The sequence below is a fragment of the Diadema antillarum genome, unplaced genomic scaffold (assembly GCF_040938485.1).
Source record: "Diadema antillarum isolate AM-2024a unplaced genomic scaffold, OU_Dant_1.0 seq00002102_RagTag, whole genome shotgun sequence".
NCBI classification, from domain to species: Eukaryota; Metazoa; Echinodermata; class Echinoidea; order Diadematoida; family Diadematidae; genus Diadema; species Diadema antillarum.
Genome location: NW_027272745.1, coordinates 1 through 21,804, shown reverse-complemented (window position 1 = coordinate 21,804; position 21,804 = coordinate 1). Strand labels below are relative to the sequence as shown.

Genomic DNA, 21,804 nt, shown 5'->3' with positions numbered 1-21,804 from the left:
TTTTTTATTATTACAAACGTCTTGGGTTGAGAGGCCATGAAGGTTTGATGCACTGCATGGAGTTTCCCAATAAATCAAAGAAAACTTGCAAAACTGGAGCTTTCCTCATTTTGTTTCACTTCCTTGAAAAGTGTTTAGAAAATGGCATTTTGTAAGACAAAAACATTCACCAAACACCAGATGGCATTACTAGCAGCAAGATAAACATAATTATTTCTCAACCTCACTTCACATTTTATGGATGCTTTCGATTACTTCAAGTTGCCATAAAGACAAAGTGATCAAACTTATCAGATAAAATTGGGTAAATGTTGAATTTAGACAAGGAAATCAAATGCTGCAGTGGATGTAGTATGAGCTCTCTAATTGAATCATGCTAACAAGTAAGTTCAATCTGTTCTTGACTCCCCCACTGTGATTCAACTAAATTTGATTCACAGCTCATTTCATTCATCATTCTAATTATCATTACCTCCGCCAAGGGAGGAGGTTATGTTTTCGTTACCGTTGGTTTGTTTGTTCGTTTGTTCGTTAGTTTGTCCATGTGCAAAATAACTCAAAAAGCAGTTAACGGATTGGGATGAAACTTGCAGGAAAGGTTGAGAATGACACAAGTAACAAACGATAAACTTTTGGTAGTGATCTGATAATTTTTGGGGAATTTATGAAGGATTTTTGATATTTTGGCTGGTAGGGTCAATGAACTTGGGAGTTCAGGCTGCGAGTATTTGAGGTTTGCATGCGCGCACTAAAGTGCGTGCTCTAGTTTCTGCTAGGGCGAGGCGCGCCCTGCAGCTGAGGGTTTATGACGTAACAAAGGCTTCTATATTGGGAAATCGGGCGGCTTTCAGCACACAATGCTATAAGTATGTATGGGTAGAAATCCCCGATATCTCTGTGGAAGAACAAGATCAGTGGTGGAAATGAGCTGCATGCTTGGCGGAGGTCTGCGCTCTCAGTGCTTCTTAAGTTAAGTCAATGGTATTGTCTCATTGTGAAAAAAAAAAATGATCATGATCTAATCATGATCATTCAAGCTCCATTTCTCAAAATTTATCATCTCATCACAAGACAGCATCTGCTCATCAATCCTGACTGTATGGCACTTGCCACCTACCGCTATGAGCTGACTGGTTCTGGAGCACAGTCCAGCCATGGCAGGGTAGGGTGCCTGTGTGGTGCCCGACATGTAGTTGTACAAGAAGTTCTGGACTGATGGTGGTTTGGGAGTCCAGTAGCTTGGCACCTGAAGTTCCTTCTTTAGCTCTTTTGTGAGAGAAATAGAGCAAGGCAGAAGAGAGAGTGAGAAAGAGAGAGACATGTAGAAAACAAAGGGAAGAAATAGAGTCAGTGAAAGAAAATATGAATGATTGTTCAGTCTTATTTCAATTAAATGACAGGTGAGGTATTATCACTTTAATCTCCCTCATCACTGTGTAAATTGCACTTACACATAATGTTAATTGACTTGTTTTAAAAAACATGCTTCTTGCGTCTTACATGAATACCATGTATCATGGCTAAGTATTAAAAAAATGAAAAAGGATGGGGGAAAAAAATTATTAGTAATGACAGAGGCCAGACACAAGTTACTTGAATTGTCTGAAACAGAAAAGGCATTATCTGTTTCCAGTACAAAGATTTCTAAAAATAAATAAATAAGTAACAAAACATTCTACTACTCTAAGACTGACTCTTTCATGCTAGTGTATTTTTTCCCTAAGCAATTAACATATTTACAAGTGTAAATATAACTTATGATTCCATCCATGGATCAACAGCACTAAATGCACATGGTTTCACAGGATCATGATAGACTTCAGTTACATGTTAAAAAACTACCTGGTGGTATCCTTGTGGTAGGAGGAGCTTGGAGGAGCCTTGGATGCATTCTCTGGTAGTAATCCTGGTACTGGCTCCATCCCAGCTCACTGCAAACACAACAGTTTGAGATGGTCTTCATCAATAAGAAATTTTGTAAGTGTGGTAAATCCACTCAAGACAGGGAAGGAAGTGAACCATTGGGTTCTGAGGGTATTTTCCTGCAGAAATCATAATTTTGTCATCATTAAATTGCCACCCTCGACTCTCACTAATTATCACACTATTTTTTATCTATTTATCTTTTTTTTGCAGTTCAGTTTTATGGCCCTATTGGACAGAGATTACATCTAATCTCTTTCCACATTGGAGACATTGGATAGAACTTATTGCATTCATTAAATCTGCACAAATCACAAAGAGATGTACTAAAGATAACTATTTCAAAACAGATGAGAAAATTTTCAGAAATGTAATGACATGTATGGAATCAGTTATAAATCAAGCAAGTAGAAATGGTTGATGTAATTCTTTTGTTTTTGTCACTTTCACTTTGCAATGCATCACCCTAGGCTACGTGCAACTTGTAAAGATGTGACGACAATTGAAACAATTTTCACCTTGTCAAATGATGCAAGACAACCACTAGTTCTTGCACATCTTGCTTCATGTGCTTGTTCAGTCTCAGCTCCTAATAGAAACAATAGCACAAGGCAATATTCATAAATACACACCCCGAGAATATTATCATTGCCATCATCAGCAAATGAAGTGACTATAGATTCACAGTTGACAAAACTACATATAATTAAGGAATATAATGCAGCAAAACAAACAAACAAACTCCAGTTAAGCCCATGAAAATCAACCTCATCAAAAGCATCACAATTCTGACAATCTTCATAACTGACCAATAAAATCAAAACAGTTGTTTTTATCAGCATTTTTTTTTTTGCCACAAAAGTCCTTTGTATAGAATGCTGCATGTCACATTAGACACATTATCTATCCTGCTGCTATATCTGAATATATCTGAAATAAATGTATTCAATAAATGCAAAAAGATTGGTTCAAATTTCTGTTTGGTGAAATTAACATATTCCCTTGACTTGCAGGTGAAATATGAAAATGCTAAAATCAATTTCTATCCCATTACAAGGAGTCAAATATTAAAAGTGTTTTTTTTTTCATGTCCTTGACAAGAGAACTTTTGTAGAATTTTTCTCAAATGGAACACAGAATTTTTTCAAACCTTTCCAAATTCATAATTCTTGAATGGATGTTCCAACTTTCTCCTATCTTTCCATGACGTACTTCAAAAATCTGTCTACACATACTGAATCCACATATTCATGTTTTGGAGAGACTTCCCCATTAGCCCGTTGAGGACAGACCGATTTTGCTATAACATGCATTTCCCATAGGCACCTGCCCGAGTATTCTCGAGACTTGTCTTCAACGGGTTAACAGCAATTTGAATGTTGGATGATCTCACTCACCTCACAGATGAGATGCAGGGCAAAGGCAAGGCCAGGGATGTAAGGGAAGAGGGGGCCGGATCCATCCACAAACTTCCTTGTCCCCACCTGGCTCTGAGATGACGATGTTGGCGGTAACGATGTCTGTGATGACAACGGTGTACCAGGCGTCAACGACGACGACGATGACAATGCTATGGAAGTAGATTTCACCTTCTTGGGTTCAGAGAACTTGGGTAGCGTATCTTTGACTCTCTGGTGGTACTTGGAGGAGCAGAGATACTCCCAGTCCTGGTTCAAGATCAACAAAGTATAGGACTGTCACTTGGAGTCAGCAACTACTTCTCCCACACCTTATCCTTTATCACATATGATATCAACGTCTCTATCACATATTACAAAATCAAATCTTTATGATCAGAGGGCATACATATCTTAGGACCAATTCACATATGGAATCATATGGCAATAACCAGTAGGTCATGTGATATACAGAAAGAAAAAAAAAATCATTGATTTGTTAAATATGTCAAAACTGTAAACTGCACTCTGCAGTTATTTCAATCACTCAAAATGATGACACAAAATATAAGCTAGGCACAAAGTATGTCCACATCAGATAAATCTGGCAAAATAGAAATTGAGAGATATCTATGCACATAAAATGTTGTACCAATCTATTATCAGATTATTCATCTACCTTAAGAATGTTCTTTCAAATGATTCTGATCTGTGAAATCAGACACAAAATCTTGTGACATTAGACTCTGATGTCTCAAGGGCTCTAAATATTTCATGTGCAACCATTGTCCTCTTTAAACTGCCTCAAACACCTACAGCATACAAATACACACATTCCTGACCAATGTTGAAGAAGGATCAGGCAATGGATTGAATAATGGAGCAAAGAATATGGAGCAAAGAATATGGATTTTACCTCATCCCAGCCGGACGGTTTGTGTTTCTTGGCTGCCACTACTGGTGAACCAGATGAATCTGTATCCTGTTCAGGAAGAGCCAAAACATTTCAAATGAATAAAGAATTGAAGTACTTACCCTTTACAACTTTGTTTTTTGTTATTAAACAATCTTACTTCCATTCTACTGTCTTCCCCTGTCATTCCTGTAGCCCATGTCATGTCTCTCTCTCTGCACACATGATTTCCAATGCTAAAAATGGAATAACCCATTCTTCCGAACTGTGGAAGACAACTGCAGTTTTCATGAAAAGAACACATACAATACTCTGTTTACACATAACAATACAAACACCTCAGCTCCCAAACTTATGCATCAGATTCACACAGCAGCACCGTTATGGTCTCTCTTGATCTGCACTTTCAAGATGTCATTGCCAAAAGCTGGTCCTAGTTAAGTATGTCAAGCTCATCAACATGATTCAGCTGCGTAACACAACATAGCTTTGAAGAGAGTACTATATATGCTACAGACTTCGCAGGGGTTTTACTTCCACAAATTTCACGAATCTGGTGCTCTTTTTAAAACATGTAAATACATCAACACTGATCCCAACATGAAAATGCGACATACATTTCTCTGCTGTTGCTGTACTCCACGATTGCAAATTTAATCACTCAAAAAATTGTCAGGAAATCCTGTTATAAGAAAGATTTGACTTGCTTAATATATTGAGTACACAGTAGCTTTGAAGTGAGTGCAAACACCCACCTGGCCAAACAAATTGAGCTGAGATGCATTAAAGCCCATCAGGTTGAGGAGACAAGAGCTGAAGTTCATCAGCTCAGACTGGCCACGCAGCTCCCCAAGTGCATGGTTGGTCAGGTACCACTTGGCCTGGAACTGAATGGCCATGTCGCGGGGCAGCACAAACTTGACTGCCTCCAGGCACAGTTGAACTGGGAATTATGGGAGTCAGAAGGGTGTCTGTTCATTATAAACCCGCTAATGCAGAGCTGGACTCAGTTTTTAAACATCAACTGTTCATTTATTTCAGTACACTCACAACTTCAACCATTCATGAAAATTCTTTCGCTATGTCATACCAGTCTTTATTTTACACACATGGGGAGCAGCAACTTTGCAAATTTACTTTTCAAGCAGACAAATTTACACAAGAAAATAAACATACGCCAGATGAAAATAAGCAAATTCATGTAGGTAAATCACACATCAAATCTAACATCAAACTTTTTCAAAGTGACAACATTTATGTCTGTTGATAACATGCAACAATTTTAGCCACCACAGTGGTAATGATGTATACATTACCTGATGAATAAGAGCAATACGAGCCTAAAGGCTATATTATCAAAGCAGCCTTCTCGTAAATCTGGAATATTTATACAAATTTATGAGTAGTCCAATTATTCATACTGGGTTATCAACAATGCACATTGTACAGTTTTACTACAATAATAATTCCTTTCTAGATTCAATCTCAACATATATCTATTTTTTCCTTTATAGCAAATGAAAAATTCTTTTGAAAGCTGCATGAGATGTATCACTGAATCCTCAAGAGACATCTTGTAGTTAAAGCGAATCATGATCTGTGACAAACCTGCTGAAGAAATAGCCAGCCTTGGTAGGGAACTGCGGACCATACTGCCATCTGACAAGACCTGGAAAACATAGCAAAACAATTGTAAACACATATCATACGTCAATACAGAGAAGGGAGGGGAGGAAGGCACAAGAATGAATGGCATGGACTTGATTCAATGACCACATATCATCGCCATGAGCATTACAGAAGTCATTCTTCTTTTTTTTTCCACTGTTACAATTGTGATGAGCTGTAATAATAGCAACATTCCTTTTGCACCTTTCAGGAAAAACTAGTGTGTAACATGCATTTTCATGGGCAAGTATAATTCCTCAATCAGAGACACTATTATACTCCCTTATCCACACATGAAAGATTTTGAAGTTTTCAGGAAGCCTCCTCCAAAATCGGGAAGACTTAGCAGTTCTGCATAGAGGATCAGTGGAGTAATTTCATATCTCTTACAGAGACTGAATAACTTCCTTTGTCTGTTGTATCAACACACGAACACACAAAAGCAAAGAAAAGTACTTCCCTGTGTCACTCCCACGGTTATCATATATCAACGATATATTTAGTTTTCACCTACCACTGTGAATCTGTTCTTGACTGGGTCTCTAAGACTCGCGATGTGCTGAACGCTGGAGGCGCTGCGAGACAGCGTCAGATCCTCACTGCAGTTGGATTCCTGCAGCTTGGTGTGGCCTGCCTCACCAGGGACAGGGGACAGAAGGACGACCTGGGGTCAGTAGAGATGACGGGAGAGGAGAAAGAGATAATTATAAACACATGAAAGTGTGGGCGAAGGGTCACATATTAAGATTCCAGAGAGATCTCACACCTTCCTTCAAGAACAGTTGTGATGAAATCTGCACACTGCCCACACATATAATCAGGCTTCACAGTCCACTGTACAACACTGGGTAAACTTTCTTCTTTGATGCAATATTAAAAGAAACAAATACTGTATATCCAAAACCTCAGGTTCATTATGGGTGTCATACCAATCTTTACTTCATGCTGTTTGCAAGTACTTTAATACCACACGTCAATCCCCTGATGCAAGAACGGGGGAATGCTACCAAAGACACAACGTCAAAAAGGCGATTTGACCTGTTCATGTGTTAAGCAACTTAAAAGGCCATACACCTGGACCTTCCGTACTAATCAAGAAGTAACATGCGTTATTGTTGAAAAGTTAAGTACAACAACAAATTAAATGATCTCCTTTTTACAAACACTTAGTAATTATCCGACAGTCATAATTCAGTTCACTGTTTCTTAAAGAATGTACCTAAGATATACCACTGAAAACCATGTGACCCTATAACACACATATTAAAATGAAATTTGTTTCCCTTGTGATACCTCATCAGTGAGTGAATGAGAGCTTGGTGGATGAGAAGAGGTGAAGAAAGGACTATCCAGTGGGGTGCTTGGGCGTGGCATGACTCCGCCCGGTCCTACACTGCTACTCATGACAGTGGGGGCCACGCCCGCCAGGAGGACGTTGCCAACCTTGATGGTGCCGGTGTAGAGTCCCAGGCTACCATTCCACTCCACCACCAGCATCATGTTTACTTCCTGAACATGTTTGACATGCACAAAAAACAAAGTGGTAATATCCTTCAAAATTAAGACATATGTTGAAGGACAATTCAGCCCACCGCACACTACACAACCTGAGGTCGTATGACCTTCTGACCATAAGACCAGGTCGTGCAACCTGGCAACGCACACTATGCAACCTGACCTTAGGACCTGCAACCTGCCTCCCACGCGCTTTAGCACACAGCGCGCACGCAGCTAGCAGCAAGCTAGCCATAAAAGCAGGACCCCTCGAAAAGATTCAACATGCTAATACCTTCCGACCAGGTCATACGACCTAGTCCTATGACCTGACACTTGGGTGTTTGGTGATGTCAAACCGACAGTCGGTAGGTCATATGACCTCAGGTCTTGTAGTGTGCGGCAGACTACTTTATTTATATCTCATAAGTCATGAAGAGTGAAAAAAAAAAGGTTGGCTGAAAGGAGTATGATATGATCTGTTACTGATAGGCCCATCAAGAGTGATTGCATCTGAACAGCTTGACTGCTGCCCTCTATAGGTGACCCACCTCCAACTGCACTGCATCTTTGGCCGAGAGGGTCGTCAGGCTGCCAAAGATGAGCTGGGAGCTGTCATTGCTGGAGCTAAACTTGAGGCATCTCAGCTGGTGCCGATGAGGCAACAGGAAGCAGAGGTAGCTCTGACCACAGAGGTCAGAGGTCAAGAATACTTTGCTGGCCTGGCCAAGAACTCCATCCCTGAAGATACAGTAATAAATTAGACAAAAATTGAAAAACAAAAATTGTAATTGACTCAGTTACAGAACATAACTTGCACTTGTGTGAAATCTCCCTTTTCTGAAATTCCCATATTTCAAGGAAGTATCACATTTGCTCTAAATTTACATATCCACCTTAGTTAGTTTTTCCTCAGACGATTGGTATATGATTATCATACTCTGCACCACTCCAGCAATGGCAGGTTGGGCATTAATTCTTGGCCCATTGTCTGCACAACACAATGTATACTGTGGTTTAACCCTAAAAAGACTGAAGGGGGGACATCATGCCCCCCCCCCCCCCCCCCCCCCCCCCCCCCACCGGGATCACCGAGGTAATGCAGCTTTTTGAGTATGTAACAAACGCAAACAGAAAAAGTGACCAGAAATGAATATTATCTATTAGTGGAAAATTGAGCAAAGAAATTGGGATTTCATCGAAGTCAGTTTTTTCTGTTTGCGTTTGTTACATACTCAAAAAGCTGCATCACTTCAGTAATCCCTCGCATTTATCCCCAAGTTGAATTATCCTTCGGGTTTATGCCAGGTTCAAGTGTGTACGTGTGTGTCACACACAAACACACTGCTATTGCTTCTGACCATTCAAGCATTGAGAATTTAGGGTTTCTGGGACGAACACTGATCTAGGGCTTTCTATAGCTCAATCGGTAGAGCACAGGGCTTGCATCTGGAGGTCTCGGGTTCAAATCCCGATGGAATCCCATTTTCTTTGCTCAATTTTTCCACTAATAAATAGTATTCATTTCTGGTCAGTTTTTTTGTTTGTTTGCGTTTGTTTAAAAAAAGTTAGTTTACAAAGTGGGTCTTGAGCGAAGTAAAACAGTCTGAAATCAAATAAAACTCTAAACTCTCACATCCCAGGTATGTATCAATCATACGCACTGCAGTGTGGGCTAAATCATACCAACAATGTAAAGGGATTCCAATAAAGTCATATGATTTATACATATAAAAAAAAAAAAATACATGGGAGAGCAGGATTTCACCTGTTCGAAGAGAGTGGTTCCGTCCAGCAGTGTTCCAAGCACAGCTCTGGTAGGAGGGGTTCACTGACCTCATCACACATGGTATCAGCTGTGGATGCCTGGGGGGTCCAGGGGTATGAGGACTGGGGGGTATGGCCCCCACCGGGGGATGCAAAGGGGAGGCTCTGTCCAGGGGAGTAGGAGCGACTACGGGGTGACAAAACATTGGACAAACGCAAGCAGTAATATATCATCAAGTAACAAATTTCCCTGATATTGTAGAGAGCTTTGCGTATTGATTCATACTTTAATAGTTCACTGTGATGTTTGCCACAGCATGTGTCAAAATACATTTCATTTATTTGCTGAGAATATCTATCTAATTTTGATTGATGTCATACCAGTATAGCAGAAGGTATGCCAGTATTGCAGAAGATATGTACAGCAGTATTTCCTCTTTGAAGTATATCTTTAAATGCATGTTGGATCAGCACACTGTTAGACACTCAGATTTTGGAATGTTGAATCAGCAGTGCCCAATGAAGCTCATAAGTGTCACAAGAATCTCACTGTGATATTCAAGCACAAACATTATAAGTCTGAGAATGTCAATATCACAACACCACAGGGTAGTCATTTGGAACACTGATAAATGAATTTCAGTAGTTTCATATCACACGATTATCTGGCTGATGGAAACACTATTACCTTTGTCAGTAAGGATGAAAGGAGAAACAAAAATTCGCTAAATTTTGTAAACCATATGTAATAACCGCAAGAAAGCCAATAAAAATGCAATTGAACATGTTCACACAGACTTTTTGGGGGGAAATGAAATACCAACTAGAGATTGTAATTTGTCATCACTGACAAATTAAGGTGATCCGATCTTTTTTTTTAATCAATGATTCAAGTCCTGATCGCAATAGGCATGACCATGCAGGTTTCATCTGTGGTCAGAGACATTGGCCGTGTGATGTTTGGATTCTCATTTAGAAAAGGGAGTCATATCTGCTATCTTTGGTACCAAATCTGTATACACTATAACGAAGATACAACAACAAGTACATATGACCTTTGACCCCACTTTGCACAACCTAGATGGCATCTGAGCAAAAAGTGGTTATTTTGTGAAATGATTCTTGTAACATGATCTTTGCGTGTGCAAAATATGGGAAAGATAAGACATGTATTCACCAAGATACAGGATGAAACATTTGTGACCTTTGACCCTAATTTACATACCCAAGATGTTGTCCGATCAAGTAGTTGTTATTTTATGAAATAATGTACGTGACATGAACTAAACATGTGCAAAATATGGGAGTGATAGGGGCTGTTTTTCTTGAGTTATTGCAAAGAAAGTTGCAGAAACATAGAAATATCTCAATACATCGAAGATAAGCTTTAATTTCAACCAAGTTTTTAAACATGATTCCGACATTGTATGAAGAAAGGAAGGCACACATTCGATAGCGCACAGTCTCAGCTACAACATATTAAAATCGAGGAGAAATTCACCGAAGGGTAAGTGAGCTAGTGCTCGATAAAGATAGTAATGTCAATTTTCACATTCAAAAAAATTCCCTCCCATAGAGATACCACGTCATAACGAAGACAAAGAAAGAAGTACATATGACCTTTGACACAACTTTGCATAGACAAGATGACATCTGAGCAAGAAGTAGTTAATTTGTGAAATGATCCTTGTAACATGGTCTTTACGTGTGCAAAATATGGGAAAGATAGGATATGTATTCACCAAGATACAGGATGAAACATTTATGACCTTTGACCCTAATTTACATACCCAAGATGGCGTCTGATCAAGTAGTTGTTATTTTATGAAATAATGTTCGTGACATGAACTAAACATGTGCAAAATATGGTGGTGATAGGGAATGTTTTTCTTGAGTTATTGCATATAAAGTTGCAAAAAGAAAGAAATATTTCAATACATCGAAGATAAACTTTAATTTCAACCAAGTTTTTTGACGTGATCCCGACATCGTATGAAAAAACGAAGGGCACACTTACGATAGCCCAAAGTCTCCGCTACAACATATCAAAATCTTGTAGAAATTCACCGAAGCATAAGTGAGCTAGTGCTCGATAAAGATAGTAATGTCAATTTTCATTTCCAGAAAAACTGCACTGCCATAGAGATTACACGTAAACTGGTCAAATTTGACAAGGTTACTTTCAATCCATTTTTACGAGGTGATGCCGTCATTAAATCAAAATTGTGTTTTCACATTTATGAAAGAACATTTCATAAGCTTCAACATATTGAAATTTGGGTGAAAAATGGCAAAGGATAAGTGAGATACGCTCGAGTAAACTTGGAATTTGATGACGTCATTTTGAAAATTTACTTTTTTGACTTTATTAAGAAATTTGATATCTTTTAATCATTTTGTCAGCATAGCCAACCCATGAAATAACATGTACAACTCATCAGCTTTCAGAATATGTCAAGAAAATGGGGGGTCACCGTCCATCCTAACGAGTAAAATCCGATTTAAAATTGGCGGTTGTTTGGCATAGTTGCACTGTGTATCCCCATTGACGCACGCGCGGAATTTTGAGTTTGACGGGCCCGTATGACGTCATATTGAGTCGGATCGACTTGAAACTTGGTAGAAATATTCCTTGACATTTTGGACATCCCATCCGTGTAAAAAAACTGAAAATTTCTATTGCATACTAGCTGTGCGTGCGAATATGTGCGCGCGCGTACGCGTCCGTCCAATTTTTTCAATTTTTCAAAAAATGCTCCAAATGATCTGAAACGTGTGCAAAAAAATTTTGAGCTCGATTTGAGCATACAAATATTTCAACGCGCGCGTACGCGCGCATTTTAAGATAAATATGAATTTTTGAGAAAATGAGTAGAACCCGCTTGACTTGAAATATATGTGACGTAATTTACATTTAAAAATTCCATTCCATTTATGAGATATGCATGAAAATGTGTTTTCATATAATGACGTCACAGTGACGTCACGGTCGACTGATCAGTATGATTTTACTTGCGCTGTCGTCTTTGCGACATGATACATATATGGTATAAGTTTGACATTGATAGGCGATGCACTTTCTGAGCTAACTCTTGCACAACTTTTGCGGAGAAATAAAGAAATAAAGAAAGAAGAATAAAGAATCAGTACAGATACAGAAGGTGATCCGAGAGGATACTCGGATCACCTAATAATACGTCATAGCGAAGATAGAAAAAGAAGTACATATGACCTTTGACCCCACTTTGCACAGACAAGATGGCATCTGAGCAAAAAGTGGTTATTTTATGAAATGATCCCTGTAACATGGTCTTTACGTGTGCAAAATATGGGAAAGATAGGACATGTATTCACCAAGATACAGGATGAAACATCTACGACCTTTGACCCTAATTTACATACCCAAGATGGCGTCTGATTAAGTAGTTGTTATTTTATGAAACAATGTTCGTGACATGAACTAAACATGTGCAAAATATGGTGGTGATAGGGTATGTTTTTCTTGAGTTATTGCACATAAAGTTGTAAAAAGAAAGAAATATTACAATACATCGAAGATAAGCTGTAATTTCAACCAAGTTTTTTTACGTGATCCCGACAACGTATGAAAAAACAAAGGGCACACTTACGATAGCCCTACGTCTCAGCTACAACATATTAAAATCTTAGAGAAATTCACCGAAGCATAAGTGAGCTAGTGCTCGATAAAGATAGTAATGTCAATTTTCATTTCCAGAAAAACTGCACTGCCATAGAGATTACACGTAAACTGGTCAAATTTGACAAGGTTACCTTCAATCCATTTTTTCGAGGTGATGTCGTCATCTAATCAAAAATATGTTATTACATTTATGAAAGAGCATTTCATAAGCTACAACATATTGAAATTTAGATGAAAATTGGCAAAGGATAAGTGAGATACGCTTGAGTAAACATGAAATTTGATGACGTCATTTTGAAAATTTACTTTTTTTACTTTATTAAGAAATTTGATATCTTTTAATCATTTTTCCAGCATTGCCAACCCATGAAATGACATGTACAACTCATCAGCTTTTAGAATATGTAAAGAAAATGGGGGGTCACCGTCCATCCTGACGAGTAAAATCGGGTTTAAAATTGGCGTTTTTTTGGCATAGTTGCACTGTATAGCGCCATTGACGCGCGCGCGGAATTTCAACTTTGACGGGCCCGTATGACGTCATATTGAATCGGATCAATTTGAAACTTGGTAGAAATATTCCTTGACATTTCGGACATCTGATCCGTGTGAAAAAAATTGAAAATTTCTATTTCATATTAGCTGTGCGTGCGAATATGTGCGCGCGCGTACGCGTCCGTCCAATTTTTTCAATTTTTCAAAAAATGCTCCAAATGGTCTGAAACGTGTGCAAAAAAATTTTGAGCTCGATTTGAGCATACAAATATTTCAACGCGCGCGTACGCGCGCGTTTTGAGATAAAAATGAATTTTGAGAATATGAGTAGAATTCGCTTGACTTGAAATATATGTGACGTAAATTTTATTGAAATATTCCATTCCATTAATGAGATATGCATGAAAATGTGTTTTCATATAATGACGTCATAGTGACGTCACGGTCGACTGATCACTATGATTTTACTTGTGCTGTCGTCTTTGCGACATGATACATATATGGTATAAGTTTGACATTGAGAGGCAAAGCACTTTCTGAGCTAACCTCTGCACAACTTTTGAGGAGAAATAAAGAAAGAAACAAAGAAAGAAGAAAGATTCAGTACAGATACAGAAGGTGATCCGAGAGGATACTCGGATCACCTAATTCTTGTGTTGAGTAAACCTGATTGATGCCTAAATTCTCTTTGTACTTTCTAAGACTTTGAATATTGAAAGGATAAATTCAAATGGTTTTACACTCAAGTAAAGCAGAAGACTGGACTGGGAATATTTCCACATCTCACAAGTATTACAGATGAGTTGGTTAACAAGAAACTGTATATCGTTAGCACTTCTTGGGAAAGTGGGGACACCATACATTGCAAATTCTAGATCCCCATGAATACAGAAGTAGAAGTAAAGGCAACAGCAGGAACAGAAGTAGAAGCAGAACTGAAAATCAAAGCAAAAGCAAATGTACAAACACAAGCAGAGGCAGAAGAGGTAGAAGTGACAAGTGCAAACCTGACAGAACGAGAGACCGCAGGACTCTGTTGCCTGGAAGTGACCAGTGGCGAGGCCAGGCTGTGTCTGCCCCCGTAGCCCCGGAAGCCGGACATGGGTGACATGGCGGGGGACATGCTGGACATGCTAAGGCGAGACTGGGCACTCATGCTGAGACCGGCCAGCAGACTGTTGGTGGAGCCAGTGCTGTGGTGTTTTGGGGTGGCACCGGGGGCCGAGGTGTTGGTGGCGGAGGAGTGGAGAGACATGGAGCCCCCTAAGACATCAAGAAGTTTGACTGCCCTCTTGGCTTCCTGTCAGAGTAACATGTTTTATCAAGAACAAAATCATAATTGCAATGCTTGATAAATGACAAATTGAAGCTGCCTCGGCTGCTCTGACTCAAACCAAGGCACATGTATATACAACAACAACAACAACAAAATTACATCAGCCATGGAACTACTGTCGCACTGTATGCAGTCTGCCTAGTCACATTCAATTTCTTCATGTTAGTCTTGAGTAAAATCAGTAACTGTATAGAGTAATCTTACATATTGGCCATGGCATTTTACTTGTAGCATACACTCCAAGCTCAAGAACACTTAAAATGATTGTTCTCTCATAGCACATACTGATGCCAATTTTCACTGGAGTTGTACCTAATAATGGTCATTTATTGAGATACTATACAATTAAAAAAAATTGGCTATAAATTCTGCAAAATGTTACCAAACCATGACCTCTGCAAGATATCTTGCAGCCCTTCATGTGAAATGTGCTACCATAGTCTTTGACTGGATTCCAATTTACTACATATTCTGTGTACCCGAATAACTTAAACTGGCAATGCAGCAAATCATTTTGATACCTTAATACTAACTTTTGCAGTGTCTATGAACTTCATCATGATCACTAAAACTCTTTCCAATGTGCCTGTCACCTTTGTTTCTTTTTTTACCTTTCTACACTATCTTACCATTACCTTTTTTCATTGCAACATCATGATCATTTGCTAAATAGATTACAGACTGTTTCTTGCAGTTTTACAGGCATTGCAAATCTGCCAGTCATCAACCACAGTACATTCCCCGCTTGATGAAACCAATGAAGACTAATAGAACAGGGCATGACACTTACTTTTTCTTTCCGGTGGCCCGTTTGGGCCCCAAAAATTTCCAACTTTGACATTTTAGTGACCTGAAAGAGACATATATTGGCCTGAAATAAAGAGGAAACATGACATTCCACTTTGAATCTTGCTTTCGCAATTGGGTATCAAAGGATAACCTTCTTGGAAATATGGTGGCCCAACATTAATTTTAGTGGCCCTGGGCCACTGCTAATGTCGAGCCCTGCATAAAACCTCTCACCTCTTCCTTGACCCTTCTCAACGTCCACACTGAGTGAATGCCAATGGACTGGTCGTAGGTCATGACCAGAGACGGCTTGCGACACGTGAATGTTATCTGCTGCATGGGGTCTGTGACGAGGTCTACCTTGACATTACCGCTGCCTGAAAGATGTAAAATTCACAAAGGTGGTGAAAAAGTGAAGCTGATTTCACAGTTCCAGTATATTTGAGTGACTCCAAACAAACAAAAAAAGAATAAGAAAATGGCAATGAGTACTGAATGCTGCTGCTGCTGCTGATGATGATGATGATGATGATGATGATGATGAGTGTGATATATATGAGAATGAACTTCTATCACGATTTATCAGTGACAATGTGTTGAGTTTAGACAAAAATAGGGATGCACTATTAAACACTTTTTTCTTCATTGGGACAAAATCTGGCCATTCTGAGACCACCCAGCAATATTTTTCCCCATGGAAGTAATAGGGCAATTACATACCATTAGATTTTGGCTTACATAGCTTTTGATCTAGAAAAGAATAACTGAAGAATCCCAATCTTTTATGTTGGAGACACTCTTCACTTTTCAAAAATTTCCGATTTTCATTCCTTGCAGGATAACTTCTAGCAAGCTATATTGGCATCAGCCTTTGAAGTTGAAAAGCATGAGACAAAAATGTGGAAAAGTTTGCGGATGATGCTCACTGGATGCAAGACAATGAGTAATCATATTGACTCACTTGAACATTCTGATCACATGGGCTAAAAATTAATGATCATACAAGAAATACAGACTATTTTGATACTGATGATAGTGACAAGAGTGAATTACAACAGCATCATTGATTACATTGAGATGAGCTTGATAGAAATTCGCTGAAAGTACCCATTTAAGTAGTAAAACTAGTATTCATATCGATTTACATGCTGAAATATATGTCAAACCATTACTAACTTGTATTTCGGCATAACACTGGAGTGGGTTCATCCAAAGGGTGCACCAAGCTGAAGAGAGTTGGTAACTGGTCCTGCTCCCTAGATACACAGTTGGAAAAAAAAAAAAAAAAATATATATATATATATAAACAATCATATCTTGGGAGAATTTCACTGCAAAAAAATATTATGCTGTCCTAATTAAATTGTCAAGTCTTAGATCTACTGCATATCCTATATTTGGGAGAAATTAGATAGAACCATTAAAATTCATTGGATCTGCACAAAAGCACAAAAGATACAGAAAATTGCCAATTTTAGACAGCAACATTTATTTTCAGATATCCAATGGTAGTGAAGCACTTCTCATTGAAAGAATTATTTATCAACTTCTTACAAGAATGACAATACATTACTATTATTTGAGGTTTATGAAACTGAAGCAGCAGGTTTGGGGATATACTATAAAAGCAGAAATGTTTGCGTGCATTTTAACTCTGCGAATTTTGCAAGAGCCAATATTCATTAAATTAAATTGAACGTAAAAATGCTCATCTACACAGCATTAAATGCTAGCGTCAATTAGTGAATATTTCATGCCATGAAAAAGGCTGTCGGCTACAATTTGCACAAGTGTCATGCTGCGAAAATATCTTACTTTACGGTAGCTTGAAACGCAACCTCGAGATTGCTGTTATTTACTCTTATTCAACTTACAGTCTTCAGGATATAACACAAAACATCTTTGATTTACCTGTTAACCAGTAGAATTAACCATTTCAATCAAACTAAGTTAATCTTTTAAAATCTACCTTACATGCCATCTGAGCCTTTAGCATCAATTTACCAAGCACTGTTGACAGCTTTCCTGATTGCCATTCTAAACCAACCAATGCACTTTGATTCCAAACATTCATGATTGGTAGTGCCAGATTTGCATTTACTATGTCAACTAGCATACACAGAGCACATAGTGGCAACATTATTACCTTCTGCTGAACCCAGATGGGAGTTCTTTCTGAGTAGCAGCTTGTTCCAACAGCAAACCCCCTTCAATATCCCATGTTTTGGACACCTGCATAAATGAATGAAATATCACACATTATCAAATTTTATTACAAGACTACTACGCACCTTACAACATAGATACTCTTTTATCTTCAAAGTTTTAGACTAACAGACAAATAAGACTCTACGTGGATGAAATCTCTGACTTTCAAGTCATTTGAATCAAGTATACCATTAGAAATACTCTGTAACAACTGCAATACGAAACAATGGAGGTAATCTTTTCTACCAAAAGCAGATGTTGAATCAACCCCTGTAGATTAAGTTTAAAAGAAATGAGAGGATGAAGGACTAGAATGTGGACTTTACAAAGCACAATTTGTTCAATTCCTAAACAATTTTCCAACACTAAGAGAAATGTTCAAAAATATGATGCAGGACATCGCCAAGGTGTTACACTCTTCCAGGGTTCTTATTAGGGTTTCAGACACTACATCAAACATTTTTTATATTAATCACACTGTCATTTATGTCTTTATGAAATGCTGCATGCTTTGTATAACACCGCAGAGTGGCACATGATATGTTTCTATTTGCTCACTTACTTGGAAGGGCAGTGGAGCAACAAACTTCTCGCCAGTCTCTGTGAAGACAGTGATGCTGTTTGGATGGGTGATACAGATCCCTGGGATAGCTTCCTCTGATGTTCAGGGGTGGAGAACAAGTACGTCACATTAGCATGAATTCCACTATCTAAATAGAACTTGAGTGGGTTCAAGCCAAGATCAGCATGTACTATAATTCATATAGAAAAGCATGTCATAAAAAGTAGTATTCTAGAATTCATGGTATAAAATGCGGCAAAGTGATATGACCTATACTTTCTGTGTATACATTCAGAGACAATCACGTCTCTTTCATAACACACTGCACTGTATAATTACAGATATCAATCATCAACCTGGCATTACTCTAGATGTTTTCACCAAGCATCTGATATGATTCTTCACATAGAATAGGTATCTCTAAATTTGCCATTTCTTGTGTAATATATGCCATATATCTGGCAAATTGGAACTTGCAGGATAATGTTGTGAGTGATAGATTTTGTGATTGAGAACTGCAACGGAATGAGAAATAAGTATCATCCCTTTGCGGGGGAATAAAAGTAGTGTTTTCTCACCTTTGGTAGATAACGGTATCTAAATCACCAATCAATCATCACAGTGATTTACCATGGGATTCAAAATTTTGAAATGATTCAAAAGAACATTTCTGAACTAAAACTGTCAATTTCTTAAGTCTACCTTCCACCACTAGCATTGTTGACAGGAAGTTACATCTTTTCCATGCCAGAACTGCCATTAATGAGTTTAGCATGAAACTGTGGCATCAATTTCCTCAAGTTTTGACAGGTAATATGTTTTATCTTGGTTTGGATTGCAAATATTGCAACTAGCCATTTACAACACGTTGGTACCCTGGCAGTCATGGTTACTAATTACATATCTTACCTATTTGGCTGGGTGTTCCTTTTTCAATGGAAGATTCCTTATACCTTTGCACTCGAAACTGACTCCATTCAGCCTATTAATAAACCACAAATAAAAAAAAGAACATTTAACAATATCAAGCAATACATAAAATTACAAAATTACCGAAAACATATTATTCATTTATTGCATCCCATTACAAAAAGGGCAAGAAGAAAGTAAATCTCACCAACAGCAACCTCAAACTATGTCACATGCTGGACATATTAACTAAAATGGTTCGCTGATGAAACACAGGCTGATAAGTAGAAATCATGGCAGAAACAAAAAAAAAGATAGTGATTACTATCAAAGTATTTTTTAATACATTCAACACTCACTAAGTAATGGTAATGATATTGAGGCAGCAGGGTGATCTCTTTGAGCTGTAAAGTATACTTGCTTACATGGCAGATATGTTTAATTTCCATACGACTGAAGTTCTGTACAACAATATAAGTAAAAGGCATTGATAGGTTTTGCCCCTTTGGTGGCTGAGATAATTCAGTTACGCATCTCAGTGACCTGGAAAGTTAGTCAACTTATTATCAGATGGAGAAGCAAGTGCAGAACCTCCTATGATGACTTTTTTTTTTTAAACATGGCATTGCACAGTTGCTTTGTTTTTCACTGGTTAAAAAGGAGCAATTTTCATCAAAATTAACTCACATCAACTGAAATGCAGAAGCAATAACTTCAATGTGAGAAAACAAGACACTGAACTTAATAGTCCTCTTTTCTTTTTACTACAAGTGGTAGTATGCACGAATGAATGGTTACATGTGCCTGTTTTGAACATGTTTTCATGATCATTGTCACATGAACCATACTATTTATGTCACGTTTAAATCTTACCTTGCTCCCTCAAAGTAAGGAAGAGCGGTCATTACCTGAAGAATTGGTTCCTGAAGCGTGTAGGATTTAAGTATGGTGCTAGTGGTGTATGCACATCCTCTACTCCAAACGACCACTTTATCCTTGAAGTATAGCTCCTCATCACAGTCATCTGAACTGCTACTGCCTCGTATGTGCCAGGACTCCTTCTGCAGAGTGTACAGAGCCAAATGAAAAGTGTGAAAATGGGATATGGAGTCGTCTTTTACCATTGTTGTCACACACTAGTCAGGCGTAATGCAGAGATGGAACTTTTAGCTTAAATACAAGGGTATGCAAAATGATTACAATAAAATTTTTTGATGTGGCTTGGGATATGACTACAATGTTAATTGAAAGCTAAAACTTGTCTAGCAGATACAGTGACATGACATTGAATAATTTGCCAGGATAACTTTACCAATTCTTAATAGATTTTCACTTCTTTTTTCACTGAAATAGGAAATCAATTTTAGAAATTGTACTTTGAATTAGCTCCTTGGTGACCTCTAAGTCTTTGTATGCATGAGTTATCATACAGTTTTGTAAACCTCAGTCATTCCGTATTTGTAGTCCCTTACAGTTGGGATATGGCTGATGGACACATCTTTGAAGGCTGAAAGAGGTATGTCATGATCAGAGTCCAGTTTCCTCTGCTGAGGTAGGACGTCTTGACCAGGATGATGGCTGGAGATGGAACGGCCAAATGGAACAAACTCACGAGGCTGACTGGCCGATATCATGACCTGTTGTTGGAGAGGGGGAAAAGCCATCAAATGTCAGTAATGACCTTCATTGTACTTAAACACTTGAAACATTACATGAAGGATTCGACTAAGGGTTTCTCTCCCTTTCTCTCTCTCTCTCTCTTTATAGGGTGACATTTAGTTGTCGTTACAGTGAAGTAATCAGAACATTTGCTAAAAAGAAGCATTTATGCTGAGCCGCACTTTACATGATGTCAAGAATACAAGAACTCAAAACAGGACTAAGCTAACTTATGTAAATTACATCCGAGCTGTCTCAGAATATTTCATCACCTTGAGTTGACATGATTGCAATTGGGTATCCAATGGCATATCTACTACAACATTGATAGGAGTAGGCTGCTCTCACCAGGTGCTCTCTAATGTTAAAGGTTAGCTTTACTCAATTGAGACTGGTAGTATTTTGACACTTCTGATTCAAATGATTCAAACTTTATATTCACATTTTTTCAACAAAATGTACAAAGAAATATATGAATTTGTACATTCTGTTGAAAAAAAGTAAAATAAAGTTTGAATCATTTGACCCTAATGATCTCTATCCAAGTAAGACAGTGAAACCAGGTGTGCCACATATCAACCCTGTGAAGAATTAAACAAGATGGGATGTAATAGGTCATGAAGAACTGGGTAAGAGTTCCTTTTGAATCAAAGCAGAATTTTAAAATATTTATAATACATGGCTGAAAATAATACTTCCAACCATGTATTGCTTATTAGGGTGAGCAAGTTGAACAAATGGTGGTTTATGCTGGATTCCATTCCAGATTAAAGGGGTTAGGTTAGGGTTGGTACTAAATTGTTTGTTTGTTTGTTTGTTTGTGTTTGTTTGTTTGTTTGTCTGTCTGTCTGTCTGTTTGCTTGCTTGCTTGCTTGTTTTTGAGATAGGGTACAAAAGGATCTCTTTCCAACTATCTTTAAAACTTACATGCCTTTTTATCAAAACTCCAATTCATTCCTCCCATGATATTTCTTAGTGTATGCTGTAGCCTGTATCTATTCTACACAGAATCTACCTACCAGA

At 38.2% G+C, this 21,804-nt stretch overlaps 1 protein-coding gene across 1 annotated transcript in view; it reads right to left on the bottom strand.

Moving 5' to 3' along the window:
- The window catches only part of LOC139713938 (anaphase-promoting complex subunit 1-like), a 41,178-nt gene extending 20,413 nt beyond the window's left edge, over positions 1-20,765 (bottom strand). Inside the window, exons 1-20 of the mRNA XM_071625657.1 lie at positions 20,595-20,765; positions 20,031-20,183; positions 19,123-19,195; positions 18,214-18,308; positions 17,590-17,675; positions 16,620-16,699; positions 15,678-15,820; positions 14,336-14,618; positions 12,792-12,804; positions 9,164-9,349; positions 7,947-8,136; positions 7,195-7,410; positions 6,416-6,565; positions 5,842-5,902; positions 4,989-5,176; positions 4,237-4,302; positions 3,321-3,590; positions 2,442-2,512; positions 1,843-1,931; positions 1,118-1,266 (exon numbers count right to left, since the gene is read on the bottom strand). Of these exons, the coding sequence (XP_071481758.1) occupies positions 1,118-1,266; positions 1,843-1,931; positions 2,442-2,512; positions 3,321-3,590; positions 4,237-4,302; positions 4,989-5,176; positions 5,842-5,902; positions 6,416-6,565; positions 7,195-7,410; positions 7,947-8,136; positions 9,164-9,349; positions 12,792-12,804; positions 14,336-14,618; positions 15,678-15,820; positions 16,620-16,699; positions 17,590-17,675; positions 18,214-18,308; positions 19,123-19,195; positions 20,031-20,183; positions 20,595-20,756 (2,724 nt within the window). The 5' untranslated portion in view covers positions 20,757-20,765. The remainder of the gene's footprint in view (positions 1-1,117; positions 1,267-1,842; positions 1,932-2,441; positions 2,513-3,320; positions 3,591-4,236; positions 4,303-4,988; positions 5,177-5,841; positions 5,903-6,415; positions 6,566-7,194; positions 7,411-7,946; positions 8,137-9,163; positions 9,350-12,791; positions 12,805-14,335; positions 14,619-15,677; positions 15,821-16,619; positions 16,700-17,589; positions 17,676-18,213; positions 18,309-19,122; positions 19,196-20,030; positions 20,184-20,594) is intronic.
- Between the last annotated feature and the right edge of the window lie 1,039 nt (positions 20,766-21,804).